This window comes from Mercenaria mercenaria, chromosome 3 (assembly GCF_021730395.1).
Source record: "Mercenaria mercenaria strain notata chromosome 3, MADL_Memer_1, whole genome shotgun sequence".
Classification (NCBI taxonomy): domain Eukaryota; kingdom Metazoa; phylum Mollusca; class Bivalvia; order Venerida; family Veneridae; genus Mercenaria; species Mercenaria mercenaria.
In genome coordinates, this window is record NC_069363.1 from 12,250,866 (window position 1) to 12,264,728 (window position 13,863).

Below are 13,863 nucleotides of genomic sequence, written 5' to 3' on the forward strand. Positions count from 1 at the left end.
GTATTGCCCAAATTGAATGATGGACCAATCCATTATAGAAATTTAGCAGGGTAAGGGTTATTAATCTTAATTCTAGAATGTAATGTTTTAAGGCAGATTGTTTTTATATAAACAAACTTGTCTCAACTGTTTGATCCACCTAATTTGTAATAAAAATTTTTTTTGTGAAATGTGGCATTTTGCTAGATCCAAATATAAACTATACATCATCATAAATGTCTGTGGGGGATGTAGTAAGATCCTTTACAATGATTTATAATGTCAGTGGAATTGTCTTATATTTAAAAAAAAAATAAAGGGAAAAGGCTTCTGTAGAGTGATTGATAAATAATATATAACTTATAACAAGTGATACCCATGCTGTCTTTTAAAGATTTGAGCTCATTATAAGGCAGGTTTCATACTACTAATCCAGAAATAGTACTCTTGAATTCCTTGGAGCGGGCCTCTGTGGCTGAATGGTTAAGGTCACTGACTTAAATCACTTGCCCCTCATCGATGTGGGTTCGAGCCTCACTTGGGGCATTGAATTCTTCATGTGAGGAAGCCATCCAGCTGGCTTATGGAAGGTTGGTGGTTCCACCGAGGTGCCCGCTCTTGATGAAATAATGCACGGAGGGACACCTGGGGTCTTTCTCCACCATCAAAGCTGGAAAGTCGCCATATGACTATAATTGTGTTGGTGTGACGTTAAACCCAACAAATTAATTCCTTAAGGCTGAAATTTATTAAGATGATTTGTGAGACCATTTGTTCTTCATTTCTGTATGAACTCATTGTCTTACATTGTCTACTGCCTCAGTAGCTTAGTGGTAGAGCACCTACTTTGAGTTCAGGAGTTTGTGGGTTGGCTTCCAAACCACTTCAGACGTGAAAATTTGTACCAATATCTCCCTTGCTTGAAACTCAGCGTTAAAGTGGTAACTGGCAATCAGCTTCTTACACCTTCATGTTACAGACCAAATGGAACATTGAGACTGATTAATATAAGTTGTAAAATTTGTTTCTTATTAAACTGAAAATAAATTAGTATAAACTAAAACATTGTCTGTTAAACACATTGTTTGTGAAGAACATGTTTTATTTAACAAATAATCAAGGCCTTCGAGTGGTTTATCGTCTGATTTACCACGGTTCGGAGTTCAGATGCGTAGGAATTGAACCACGAGGGCATTAGCCCGAGTGGTTAAATACAGAAGCATCTGAACGATGAACCATGGTGTATCAGACGATAAATCACAAGAAGGCCTTGATTGTTTACATTCTGACATGCTCATTGATATATTTTAATAAATATTATGCTGGACTTCATTTACGTCATGCGGCAATGTGACGTCATAATTGACGTCATAATGCTCTCGCGCGTCTACCGTTGTTTATCGCAGAATATATAGAGCTTGATTTTCTTCTTTGGTATCCCCCGACGAAAGTTGGAGGGATATAGTTTTGGCGTTGTCCGTCCGTCCGGAGCCATATCTAGGAAATGGTTGGGAATATTTATTTAAAACTTCATATACATGTACACCACTATGAGTTCTTGCGGCCCGTCAAGTTTCAGTCAGATTGCCCAAGTAACACCACAGTTATGGCCCTTAGAAGTTTCTACTGTTAACTATATAGGGAACTATAAATATGGCAATTTCTGCATCATAACTTCTGATATATTTGACCTAGAACTATGAAACTTAAACAGAATTTAGATCACCATAATGTGGTTGTGTACACACAATTTCATTCGGATTTATTTTGTAAATTAAGAGTTATTGCCCTTTAATTGTATAAAATCCACATATTTGTACATAACAAACTCACCATTTGGTTTGAATTTCATTAAATTTCTTTCATTCTTTTCCATGAACATTTATTGTAAACATGTGAAGTTTGTTACCCACACCTGGTACACCCCTTCACCCCCTAACCTTGATCACACACCTCCCCCGCCACCCCCCCCCCCCCCCCCCCCCCCCCCCCCCCCCCCCCCCCCACACACACACACAACAAAATCATTCCTTATTTTAGATTTTTTCAAACAAACTTCATACATGTTCACCACTATGAGGTTATGGGCCCATCAAGTTTCAGACAAATTGCCCAAGTAACACCAGAGTTATGGCCCTTAGAAGTTTCTAGTGTTAACTATATAGGGTACTATAGATCTATAGATATGGCAATTTCTGCATCATAACTTTTGATATACTTGACCTAGAACTATGAAACTTTAACAGAATTTAGAGCACTATAATGTGGTTGTGCACAGACAATTTTGTATGGATTTCTTTTGTAACTTCAGAGTTATTGCCCTTTAATTTTCTAAAAATCCACATATTTGTACATAACAAACTTACTATTTGGCAGAATTTCATTAAATTTCTTTTGATTCTTTTCTGTGAATATTTATTATAAACATGTGAAGTTGCACACCCACACCTGGTCACCCACTTGCCTTGGTCACCCCCCCCCCCCCCCCCCCCACACCACCACCAAAAAAAAATTATTTTTTTTTTCATTTCTTATTTTAGATTTTTTTCAAACCTTCCAAGTTGTACCATTCCTCCACCTCACTTCTCCACCCAGTCATGCCCACCACTGATCATGCATCCTCTGCCCCCCCCCCCCCCCCCAACTTCACCCTTTCATCTTTTTATCCACCCGCCAAAGGCGAAGGGGATATTAGAAATGCTCTCCGTCCGTGCGTCCGCAACGATCTTTGTCCGGAGCATAACTCCAAAAGTACCTGAGGGATTTTCTTCAAACTTCATACACTGATAGAACACATTGGGAGGAAGTGCAGTGTGCAAGAACAATAACTCTACCTTGCCTATTTTTTGAGTTATTCCCCTTTATCTTATTTTCTTAAAAAATTTTGTCCGGAGCATAACTCCAAAAGTACTAGAGGGATTTTCTTCAAACTTCATGCACTGATAGAACACATTGGGAGGAAGTGCAGTGTGCAAGAACAATAACTCTACCTTGCCTATTTTTTGAGTTATTCCCCTTTATCATATTTTCTTAAAACATTTTGTCCGGAGCATAACCCCAAAAGTACTGGAGGGATTTTCTTCAAACTTCATACACTGAAAGAACACATTGGGAGGAAGTGCAGTGTGCAAGAACAATAACTCTACCTTGCCTATTTTTTGAGTTATTCCCCTTTATCATATTTTTAAAAAAAAAATTGTCCGGAGCATATCTTCTTCATGCATGGAGGGATTTTGATATATCTTGGCACAAATGTTTACCACCACGAGGCGGAGTGTCATACGCAAGAACCAGGTCCCTAGGTCTAAGGTCAAGGTCACACTTAGAGGTCAAAGGATACAAGAATAAAATCCTTGTCCGGAGCATTTCTTCTTCATGCATTGAGGGATTTTGATATAACTTTGCACAAATGTTCACCACCACGAGACGGAGTGTCATGCGCAAGATCCAGGTCACTAGGCCTTAGGTCAAGGTCACACTTAGAGGCCAAAGGTCAGATACAAGAATGACTTTGTCCGAAGCATTTCTTCTTCATGCATGGAGGGATTTTGATGTAACTTGGCACAATTATACACCATCATGAGATGAAGTGTCATGCGCAGTTCCCTTCTTTAGAATTACTTCCCTTTGTTGTTACTTTAAATAGCTTTTATTGTAACTTTTTCATTACTAGTCGTAGGGAAAAATCGAGACCACTTTTCTGTAGTACAACAAACATGCTAAATCCAATTTTGAGGTGTATTTTGACCAGTCTGTTTTTTTTTTTTTAAAGATTAACTTCCCTTAGTTGTTACTATAAATAACTTATATTGTAACATTTTATAATTGACCCTAGGGAAAAAACAAGACCACTTTTCTGTGGTACAACATAGATGTTACTCTCCAGTTTTAGGTGTATTTTATTAATTTTATTATATATAAGGTATCTCTACCTAGTAAGGAGTTTTTTTGTGGACTTTAAAAAACAAAAGACTTACAGTGATTACTAAACAACCACAAAATTAACATTCCATTTGCAAATACAGCTGCTAGAGTAAAGAATTTTGCTTTGACGGGCATATATTGTGACATTCTGGCACTCTTGTTCCCTGTTAGCTTTCCATTCCTTCTTTTTACAGTAGCCATATAGAAAAACATAGCTATACTCTTCATGAAAATTAATAAAATTTAGCAGTAAACCACCTCACTACTGACTTATTCTTTCTTCCACATCTTAAAACCCCTGATGCGGACCACATCCTTCAATTATGATATGCCCGGCGGGGGGATTAGCCATGTCTGACATGGCTCTTGTTTTTTTTTAATTTTTAATTTTTAATTTTCAATCAATATTTATAATCAAGAATTTTGTTTCCTCTCACGTTCCCTGCACCCCCACCCCCTAAAAAAATAAATATATACATATATATAGATATATATATTTCCATTCCTTTTTTTTTTTTTTAATGTTAAAACCTTCAACATGTTAAGTTGTGACTGCACAAACCTTGCCCTCAGCCATGTTCAAGATATCTTACCTGTGTTCTCTTAAGGACATCTGTTCTTTTAAGTTCAAATGTACATGTTAAACAGCAACACCTGGTGCCAAACCACTCAAAGACAATATTTCGTTCCAGTTAAACTTCAAGCTCACATTCAATTAACTGCATTTAATTTTAAAAGCTAAGCTTATTACAGTAAGCATATCCCATTCAAAATAAATTCTTTAGTCAGGATCAAAGTATCATACATTTATTATGTACTCTTTAATTAAACTTGTTTTCTGTTAAATTGATTTTGACTAATGAAATTATTTGCTTCTTATTAACATTCTGAACTTTTTGCCGGATATATCTTTTTGCCATTCCTCACCACAAACCCTTTCGGCGGGGGATACCAATTCATCGAATTTGCTTGTTTAAGGTAGTTCTGCACGTTTGGATCGAAATTTTTTCTACAATGTAGGATTTGATTAAACTCTGATTTTTCAAAACTTCAGAATATACCTAGAAAATTCAGCAAATAAAAAAGATAGGGTCGTGTGCTTGATTTTTAGCTCACCTGTCACAAAGTGACAAGGTGAGCTTTTGTGATCACGCAGCGTCCGTCGTCCGTCCGTTAGTGCGTCCGTCCGTCCGTCTGTAAACTTTTGCTTGTGACCATTTTAGAGGTCACATTTTTAATGGGATCTTTATGAAAGTTGGTCAGAATGTTCACCTTGATGATATCTAGGTCAAGTTCGAAACTGGGTCATGTGCTATCAAAAACTAGGTCAGTAGGTCCAAAAATAGAAAAACCTTGTGACCTCTCTCGAGGCCATATTTTTCAGAAGATCTTCATGAAAGTTGGTCTGAATGTTCACCTTGATGATATCTAGGTCAAGTTCGAAACTGGGTCACGTGCCTTCAAAAACTAGGTCAGTAGGTCAAATAATAGAAAAACGTTGTGACCTCTCTGGTCAGAATGTTCAGCGTGATGATATCTAGGTCAAGTTCGAAACTGGGTCATGTCCGGTCGAAAACTAGGTCAGTAGGTCAAATAATAGAAAAACCTTGTGACCTCTGTAGAGGCCGTATTTTTCATTGGAACTGTATGAAAATTGGTCAGAATGTTCATCTTGATGATATTTAGTTCAACTTTGAAACCGGGTCAACAGCGTTCAAAAACTAGGTCAGAGGGTCAAATAATAGAAAATCCTTGTGACCTTTATAGAGGTCATATTTTTCATGGGATCTGCATGAAAATTGATCAGAATGTTCATCTTGATGATATTTAGGTCAGGTTCGAAACTGGGTCACGTCCGATCCAAAACTAGGTCAGTAGGTCAAATAATAGAAAAACCTTGTGACCTCTGTAGAGGCCATATTTTTCATGGGATCTGCATGAAAATTGGTCAGAATATTCATCTTGATGATATGTAGGTCAAGTTCGAAACTGGGTCACATGCGTTCAAAAACTAGGTCAGTAAGTCAAATAATAGAAAAACCTTGTGACCTCTGTAGAGGCCATATTTTTCATGGAATCTGCATGAAAATTGGTCAGAATGTTTACCTTGATGATATCTAATTCAAGTTTGAAACTGGGTCACGTGCGGTCCAAAACTAGGTCATTAGGTCAAATAATAGAAAAACCTTGTGACCACTCTAGAGGCCATAGTTTTCATGGGATCTGTATGAAAGTTGGTCTGAATGTTCATCTTGATGATATCTAGGTCAAGTTTGAAACCGGGTCAACTGCGGTCAAAAACTAGGTCACTAGGTCTCAACATAGAAAGACCTTTTGACCTCTCTAGAGGCCATATTTTTCGATGGATCTTCATGAAAATTGGTCAGAATTTTTATCTTGATGATATCTAGGTCAAGTTCAGAAGTAGGTCACATGAGCTCAAAAACTAGGTCACTATATCAAATAATAGAAAAAAACGACGTCATACTCAGTTCATGTGGGGACAGGTGAGCGATTCAGGACCATCATGGTCCTCTTGTTTGCTACACTGATTGGAAAAATTTGGACCTCACGCAGTATTCCATAATTGGAGTCTATGGGAAAATCATTACTTTCGTAACATTTTCGCAAACAGAATTTTTTCTACAATGTAGATTTTAATGAAACTTCTCACAGTTGTAAATAAACACATGGCCTATAATTTGGTGAAATAAAATGTATAGGTCCGTGCGCTTATTTTTGAGATATTTGACCATGATTAAAATGAACCAGACATTTCATGCTAATTTTAAGACATCATTTTGATTATTTTAACATGTCATATGTTTTAATATCATATTTTGACTTTAGAAATATAGCAACAGTGCCATTGTAATAAATTTACTCACAGATTTCAATTAATTCATAAAATGATTTTCATTTCCGTACGCCGAATCCAGGCTTTATTCTACGTTTTCCGGATAAATGATGTTACGCCATCACTTCCGGTTTATCAAACGTGCAGAACTACCTTAACTGGAAATCAAATCAAGCCATGTTAGAATAAAGTTTTAATTTGTTCATCTGGCCTTCTGTCTGATACTGAAAGTAAGGTTAGCCAGGAATCAGATACCAGGAGACATCTGACAAAGGTATAGACATCTGACAAAGGTATACCTTTAAAACTTCTTTTTTTTTTTTTTTTTTTTTTACCAAACTTAGAATGGGGAATAATGCAATTATCAGTATATGTGTATGCAAGATATATTATGTTCTGTATTGCTGTTCTCTACAGCAATGCAGGTAATAGACTTTGCTGCTATCTGGTGTAATTGTTGCTCTTGTTTTACTTTTAGTATTATTCTTCAATGTTTATTTCAGTTATATACATCGAAACATCAGCATGAAATTTCTAACATGCGAACCAAACATCGAGCATAAAGAGAACTATATAGACGAAGCTGAAGTATTTTTCAAAGACCCAGTAGGGTGGTTAAAAAAGGAGTACGGCATGTCGTCCCGTCCTTGGCCAACCCATCTTGTATATTTTAGTCCACTACAGAAGCAGCTCGGACTGTATCTGACACAGAGTGGATACAAAGATTGTGCTAGCTTTTTTCATACACATCTACCAGAAGGTCGTGTAGGAACGCATGTTCTAGTCAGTTGCAGATAGCAATTACTGTTTGAAGTAAAGAATGTTTATAGCATGTAGAAATGTCCAGTAATTTTCAAAATATGGATCTCTCTATATATTGTTGAAATGCATAATTGAGCCGTGCCATGAGAAAACCAACATAGTGGGTTTGCGACCAGCATGGATCCAGACCAGCCTGCGCATCCGCGCAGTCTGGTCAGGCTCCATGCTGTTCGCTAACAGTTTCTCCAATTCCAATAGGCTTTAAAAGCGAACAGCATGGAGCCTGACCAGACTGCGCGGATGCGCAGGCTGGTCTGGATCTATGCTGGTCGCAAACCCACTATGTTGGTTTTCCCATGGCACGGCTCATTTATTTGTGAATGAAGTTGAAATCCAATTAATTCAGGAATTTAAGACTGCTGTATCAGTTTAAAATGATGGGGTTTGACACTAACAGGGTTCTGGGGGCCCCGAGGATCCCAGATTTTAAGTAGGAACACCAAGTGCTCAAAGCTTGGGATTCCTTCGGAATACCTATTTTTAGGGAACGGTGTACAGAACAGGTGTCATTTGTCAGTTTTGGGGCAGTATTTGTCTGCATTTCCCATAAAGTATAAGTAAAATCCGGCGATCAGCAAAATATCTAATTTGTCCTAGCAAAAATAATTATTTGATCTATTCCGAAGTTTACAAATAGGGAAGTGTCAAAACATTAACGACTTAATTTAAATCATCAACATCATCATGAGGCATGCACTCCTACTGTTGTCTGCTGGTATGTGAAATATTCAGCAATAGAATAATTCCGTATAAATATTATTAGATATTTTTTATTTGGATAACTGCATTTGTAGTGTTTTAACTTTTTAAGTCAAATTAAAGATAATCACTGCTACACTTTTTGTTTGCTAATTTTAGCTAGCATTGACAGAATGTGTTGTAATACAAAGTGACACAATATCAATACTCGATAGTTTAATGTTTACTGCTATTATTGTAATAACGATTTCTCAACAGGATTGCCTTTTTACATTGTCTCATTATGGGGAACATTTGTGCCAAGTAATATTAAAATCCCTTTATGGAAACATACGTGGTAATACATTTTATATAATGTTACAGTTACCGGTATGCTAAAATCTTGTTGCGATTTCATTTTTAATCATCGTATTGAGAGGGATCCCGAAGTCTGAGAAGGACCCCCACAATCAAAAAGTAGGTATTCCTTTGGGCACCCTTATCAAAAAAGTTAGTGTCGAACCCTGAATTTAATGTTGTGATAATGTTGCAGATATTTTTAAACCCACCTAAATATGATATGAATGTTTAACCCACCTAATATACAATGTTTTTATAGACAGTTGACCATAGAGTGTATAGCAATATATTTAAAGATTGTAAAATTATTTTCCTCTGTGTTTTTGCTAGACATCTAGAACATGATGAACATGATTTTGTTATAAAATTGTAATGATGTTGTACATTTGATCTTAATTTTTTTTTAAAGAAAGGCTATCCACCCCACTCCCCTCACCAAAAAAAAAAAAATAAAATAAAAAAATACAAGTAAATATATTTCATTCAGCTGTTTATCAGATTACAAGTCTGTCATGTATTTTCATTTGTTAATTGAGCTGTTAATATCTGGAATTTTTATTTTTCTGACTATGAATTTGTTTAATTTATTGAGTTAATACATTTTGTACTTCTGTTTGTATTATACTTCAGTTTAAAAAACCTTTCTGTTAAAGGGAATTTACTACCACTCTTTGTACCCCCCGACAACAAAGTTGTAAGGGGGGGTATACTGGTTTCAGGTTGTCTGTCTGTCTGTCTGTCCGTCTGGTCGTCTGTCCGTAGACGCAATCTTGTGCGCACCATCTCTCCTTATCCCCTTGACAGAATTTAATGAAACTTCACACAAGTGATCAGTACCAACAGTAGTTGTGCATGGGGCATGTTAGGTTCTTTTAGAAAAAAAATTGGCAGAGTTATGGGACTTTGTTTTTTTGTTACTTTACTATATACATAGACACAATCTTGTGTGCACCATCTCTCCTCATCCCCTTGAAACAATTTAATGAAACTTCACACAAGTGATCAGTAACAACAGTAGTTGTGCATGGGGCATGTTAGGTTCTTTCAGAAAAAAAATTTGCAGAGTTATGGGACTTTGTTTTTTTGTTACTATACTGTATACATAGACACAATCTTGTACGCACCATCTCTCCTCATCCACTTGACACAATTTAATAAATCTTCACACAAGTGATCAGTAACAACAGTAGTTGTGCATGGGGCATGTTAGGTTCTTTCAGCGACAAAAATTGCAGAGTTATGGGACTTTGTTTCTTGTTAACATACTATGTACATACAGTCTGCATATGCAATCTTGTGCGTGCCTGATCTACCAAACCCTTACACACAATTTAATGAAACTTCACACAAGTGATCAGTACCAACCCTAGTTGTGCATGGTGCATGTTACATTCTTTTAGATAAATATTCTGCATAGTTATGGGACTTTGTTTTTTGTTACTATACTGTATACATACAGTCTGTATACATACAGTCCACATAATTATGCAATCTTGTGTGCGTAAAATTGCAATGTACTGTGTCAGTGCATGCGGGGGGTACATTCATCACCTTTAGTGATAGCTCTAGTTTTAAATATTTCTTACCTTTAACACATATTACTTGTGTTTTTACTTGGTTTATTGTGTATTGTAGAATTCATGATGGATATAATATACCTTTTGGAGTTCATGACATTCTGTAATCTGTATTAAAACATTTTTCTTAACTGGAAATTAGAGATTGGCAGAGCAGGTCAATGATTCAGAAGTAATTTAAATGATATTTTGACTGACATGTATTGATAATATAGACTGACTGGACCAGTCCTCGCCCAGAAAAGGCATTAAAATTGCAATATTTTTATTGTAATACTATATATAAACTTCTTTGCCTCGTTAGTTCTACCCAGGCATTGCCCCATTAAGATGACCCAATTTATAGTAAACACTTACATCCGGGACTTTGAAAATCGGGCATAACACCACTATACTGTTTTCATCGTTTTTCCAGGTGGACAGGACCCATGCTCGCCCAGTGGTATATTTTTAAAAGAAAACCATTTATGTATTAAATGACATGATAAACATTTAGTCTAATCTATCAGTATTCTCAAAAACATATTCACTTCCACAAAAAGCATGATAGTTATACAATAGAAGTTATCAAAACGTATTTACTGTAAAAACTAATGATGCAGCATTCTTGCCTAGAATTTATAGGTAGGATGCAGACGAATCACAAAATTGCATCAACAACATATTTTTAATTACATTTAAATAGACTAGATGTGAAAGATGACGGTTAAATTGTCTGTAATTGTTTTTGCCATGGAAGCAGCATTTCGAAAACAATTTTGACAGCCCGGAGTTGACAAATATTTGCTGATATAAAATCATTATTTGGTCTGATAGTTTGAAAATAAACAGCATAAAAAGTTCATACTATGTGTAACCTTTAGTTTTGCAACAACTTTTAACCAGTGTTTTTGAAAATATTTATTTTAAGTCATGTTTCTTTTTGGCCACTTTCATTTTTGGTTTCACTTTCACTTTTATTTTCGTCTGCTATCGACCTTGACCGGAACCGGAAACTCTTCAAAAGTGAGTACAGAAAGTGGGACACAATGGGTATAAAAAATAAACAACACATGTGATAAAAGTTTGCATCTTTATTACACAATCTGCATCAAAATAAAAAGTGGGCGAGCATGTGCCTGGGCGAGCATAGGTCCAGTGACTCTACCAGTATATCAACAACTTTGTATGGTAACTTATAGCAGTTTTGATGACAGATAGATCTCAAGCTAACAAAACTGCTGGGGCCTGATAAATAAGGTCCCGGACTACAAATTGTGCACCCCTCATATCTCTGGTTTGAGCTCTTCTTGGCTTGCAGAAGATCGGTGGTTCTGCCCAAGTGCTCTTGCCTGAAAAAAATGCATTGTTAAAGCTGGAAAGTCACGATGTGGCCAAAACCATGTCTGTCTAACTTAAAACCAAGTATACAAGCAGAGAAAAATACTTTTACACTCAAGACATAAATGTTTGATTGTACTAAGAGCAAGCATGCATAGTATAAATAATAATGTAAGAAAAATGGAATCCTTATTGGGACTTTCCATGATTTTGTCCCATTTTTTTATCGTTAATGATAGAGCTAGCTATACATTTGAGATTTATTTTAATATTATGAAAACATTATGAAATGCTGACATTGCTCTAGTTAACCCTAGTCCTGTTGAGAACTTTTAATAGGTTGAGATAGATACATAGAATGTTGGACGATACATAATTATATCCAACTTGACGAGGAGAAATAATTATATTAATTTTGTCCAAATGTCTGGTCAGTCTGGGATTCACAAAATATCATCAAGGCATCTTGTTAACCACTAGTCAAATATCAGTTAAACTTTACAGGAATGATTGGTATAAAGTGTAGTTGTGCATATAGACAGATGTTTATTGATAATGTTTCTTCTACTTCTCCTATACTGTTTCTGGAGTTTGAATGGAACTACATAGGAATGTTTAATACTAAGCCTAGTTGAGTATATAGTACTCGTTTTGTACTTGAATGATTTTACATTTAGTTATGGTCCTTTGATTTTTATATATGAAGTGTTCATAGAGATTCTGCTGAGAGTAAAAAAGAATTGTTAGCTCACCTTAATTGTTGATTTGAGTTCATTAAATCTTTATAGCAATGACTGGTAGACTAGTATGAGTGTAACTGTGTATATTATCATTTTGTAGTAATGTCCCTTTGATGGACTTCTCTCAGTGAAATTTGTTCAGTACTATTAGAGGGATTTGAATGAAATTTTATAGGAATGATCAGTACTAAGCCAAGTTGCACAATATTTCAGGCTGTACGGTTTGATTTTTTTTCGTGAGTTCTGGCCATTTTGATTAAAAATTAAATATATTTGGAGGCATTTGTTTTTTAGCTCATCTGATTTTTTGAAAAAAAATGATGAGTTATTGTCATCACTTGGCGGTTGTCGGCGTCGGCGTCGGCGTCTGTGTCGGCGTTGCCTGGTTAAGTTTTATGTTTAGGTCAGCTTTTCTCCTAAACTATCAAAGCTATTGCTTTGAAACTTGGAATACTTGTTCACCATCATAAGCTGACCCTGTATAGCAAGAAACATCACTCCATCTTGCTTTTTGCAAGATTTATGGCCCCTTTTGTACTTAGAAAATATCAGATTTCTTGGTTAAGTTTTATGTTAAGGTCAACTTTTCTCCTAAACTATCAAAGCTTTTGCTTTGAAACTTGGAATACTTGTTCACCATCATAAGCAGACCCTGTACATCAAGAAACATAACTCCATCTTGCTTTTTGCAAGAATTATTGCCCCTTTTGGACTTAGAAAATCAGTTTTCTTGGTTAAGTTTTATGTTTAGGTCAGCTTTTATCCTAAACTATCAAAGCTATTCCTTTAAAACTTGCAACACTTGTTCACCATCATAAGCTGACCCTGTACAGCAAGAAACATAACTCCATCCTGCTTTTTGCAAGATTTATGGCCTCTTTTGGACTTAGAAAATATCAGATTTCTTGGTTAAGTTTTATGTTTAGGTCAACTTTTTCTCTTAAACTATCAAAGCTATTGCTTTAAAACTTGCAACTCTTGTTCACCATCATAAGCTGACCCTGTACAGCAAGCAACATAACTCCATCCTGCTTTTTGCAATAATTATTGCCCCTTTTGGACTTAGAAAAATCATTTTCTTGGTTGAATATTATGTTTAAGTCAATTTTTCTCATAAACTATCAAAGCTATTGCTTTAAAACTTGCAACAGTTTTTCACCATCATAAGTGGACACTGTACATCAAGAAACATAACTCTATCCTGCTTTTTGCGAGAGTGATGGCCCTTTTTAGACTTTAGAAAATCATGGGTAGGACAATATTTGTATTATACAAAAAAAATCAGATGAGCGTCAGCACCCGCAAGGCGGTGCTCTTGTTCCCCCAGACACCACTTCCTAGTTTTATCTGTTGTTTTGAATGTCATGTTACGTAAATTTTTCAGTATTACACATACATCAACGATTATTCTCACTTTATCTTACATTTGATAGGATACACTATACGGTAATTATAATTGCTAAAAAATTTGGGACTAATTTTCTTAAGTGTGATAAATTATGATAGAATAAGAAAAATGCAGGCAGTGTATATTGACATAATTACGATTGGTGCTATATAATCAGTATCTAGTCCTTAACTACAGGTTAGAGCTGTGAGCTGGAGA

The 13,863-nt window shown here is 35.8% G+C and overlaps 1 protein-coding gene and 1 long non-coding RNA gene across 2 annotated transcripts in view; both read left to right on the top strand.

The window, feature by feature from the left end:
- The window catches only part of LOC123525430 (GPI mannosyltransferase 3-like), a 37,920-nt gene extending 30,225 nt beyond the window's left edge, over positions 1-7,695 (top strand). The window contains exon 8 of the mRNA XM_045304470.2: positions 7,264-7,695. Coding sequence (XP_045160405.2) covers positions 7,264-7,558 — 295 coding nt within the window. The 3' untranslated portion in view covers positions 7,559-7,695. The remainder of the gene's footprint in view (positions 1-7,263) is intronic.
- Positions 1-13,863, top strand: part of LOC128555494 (uncharacterized) — a 44,715-nt gene that overhangs the window by 27,978 nt on the left and 2,874 nt on the right. The window lies entirely within an intron of this gene.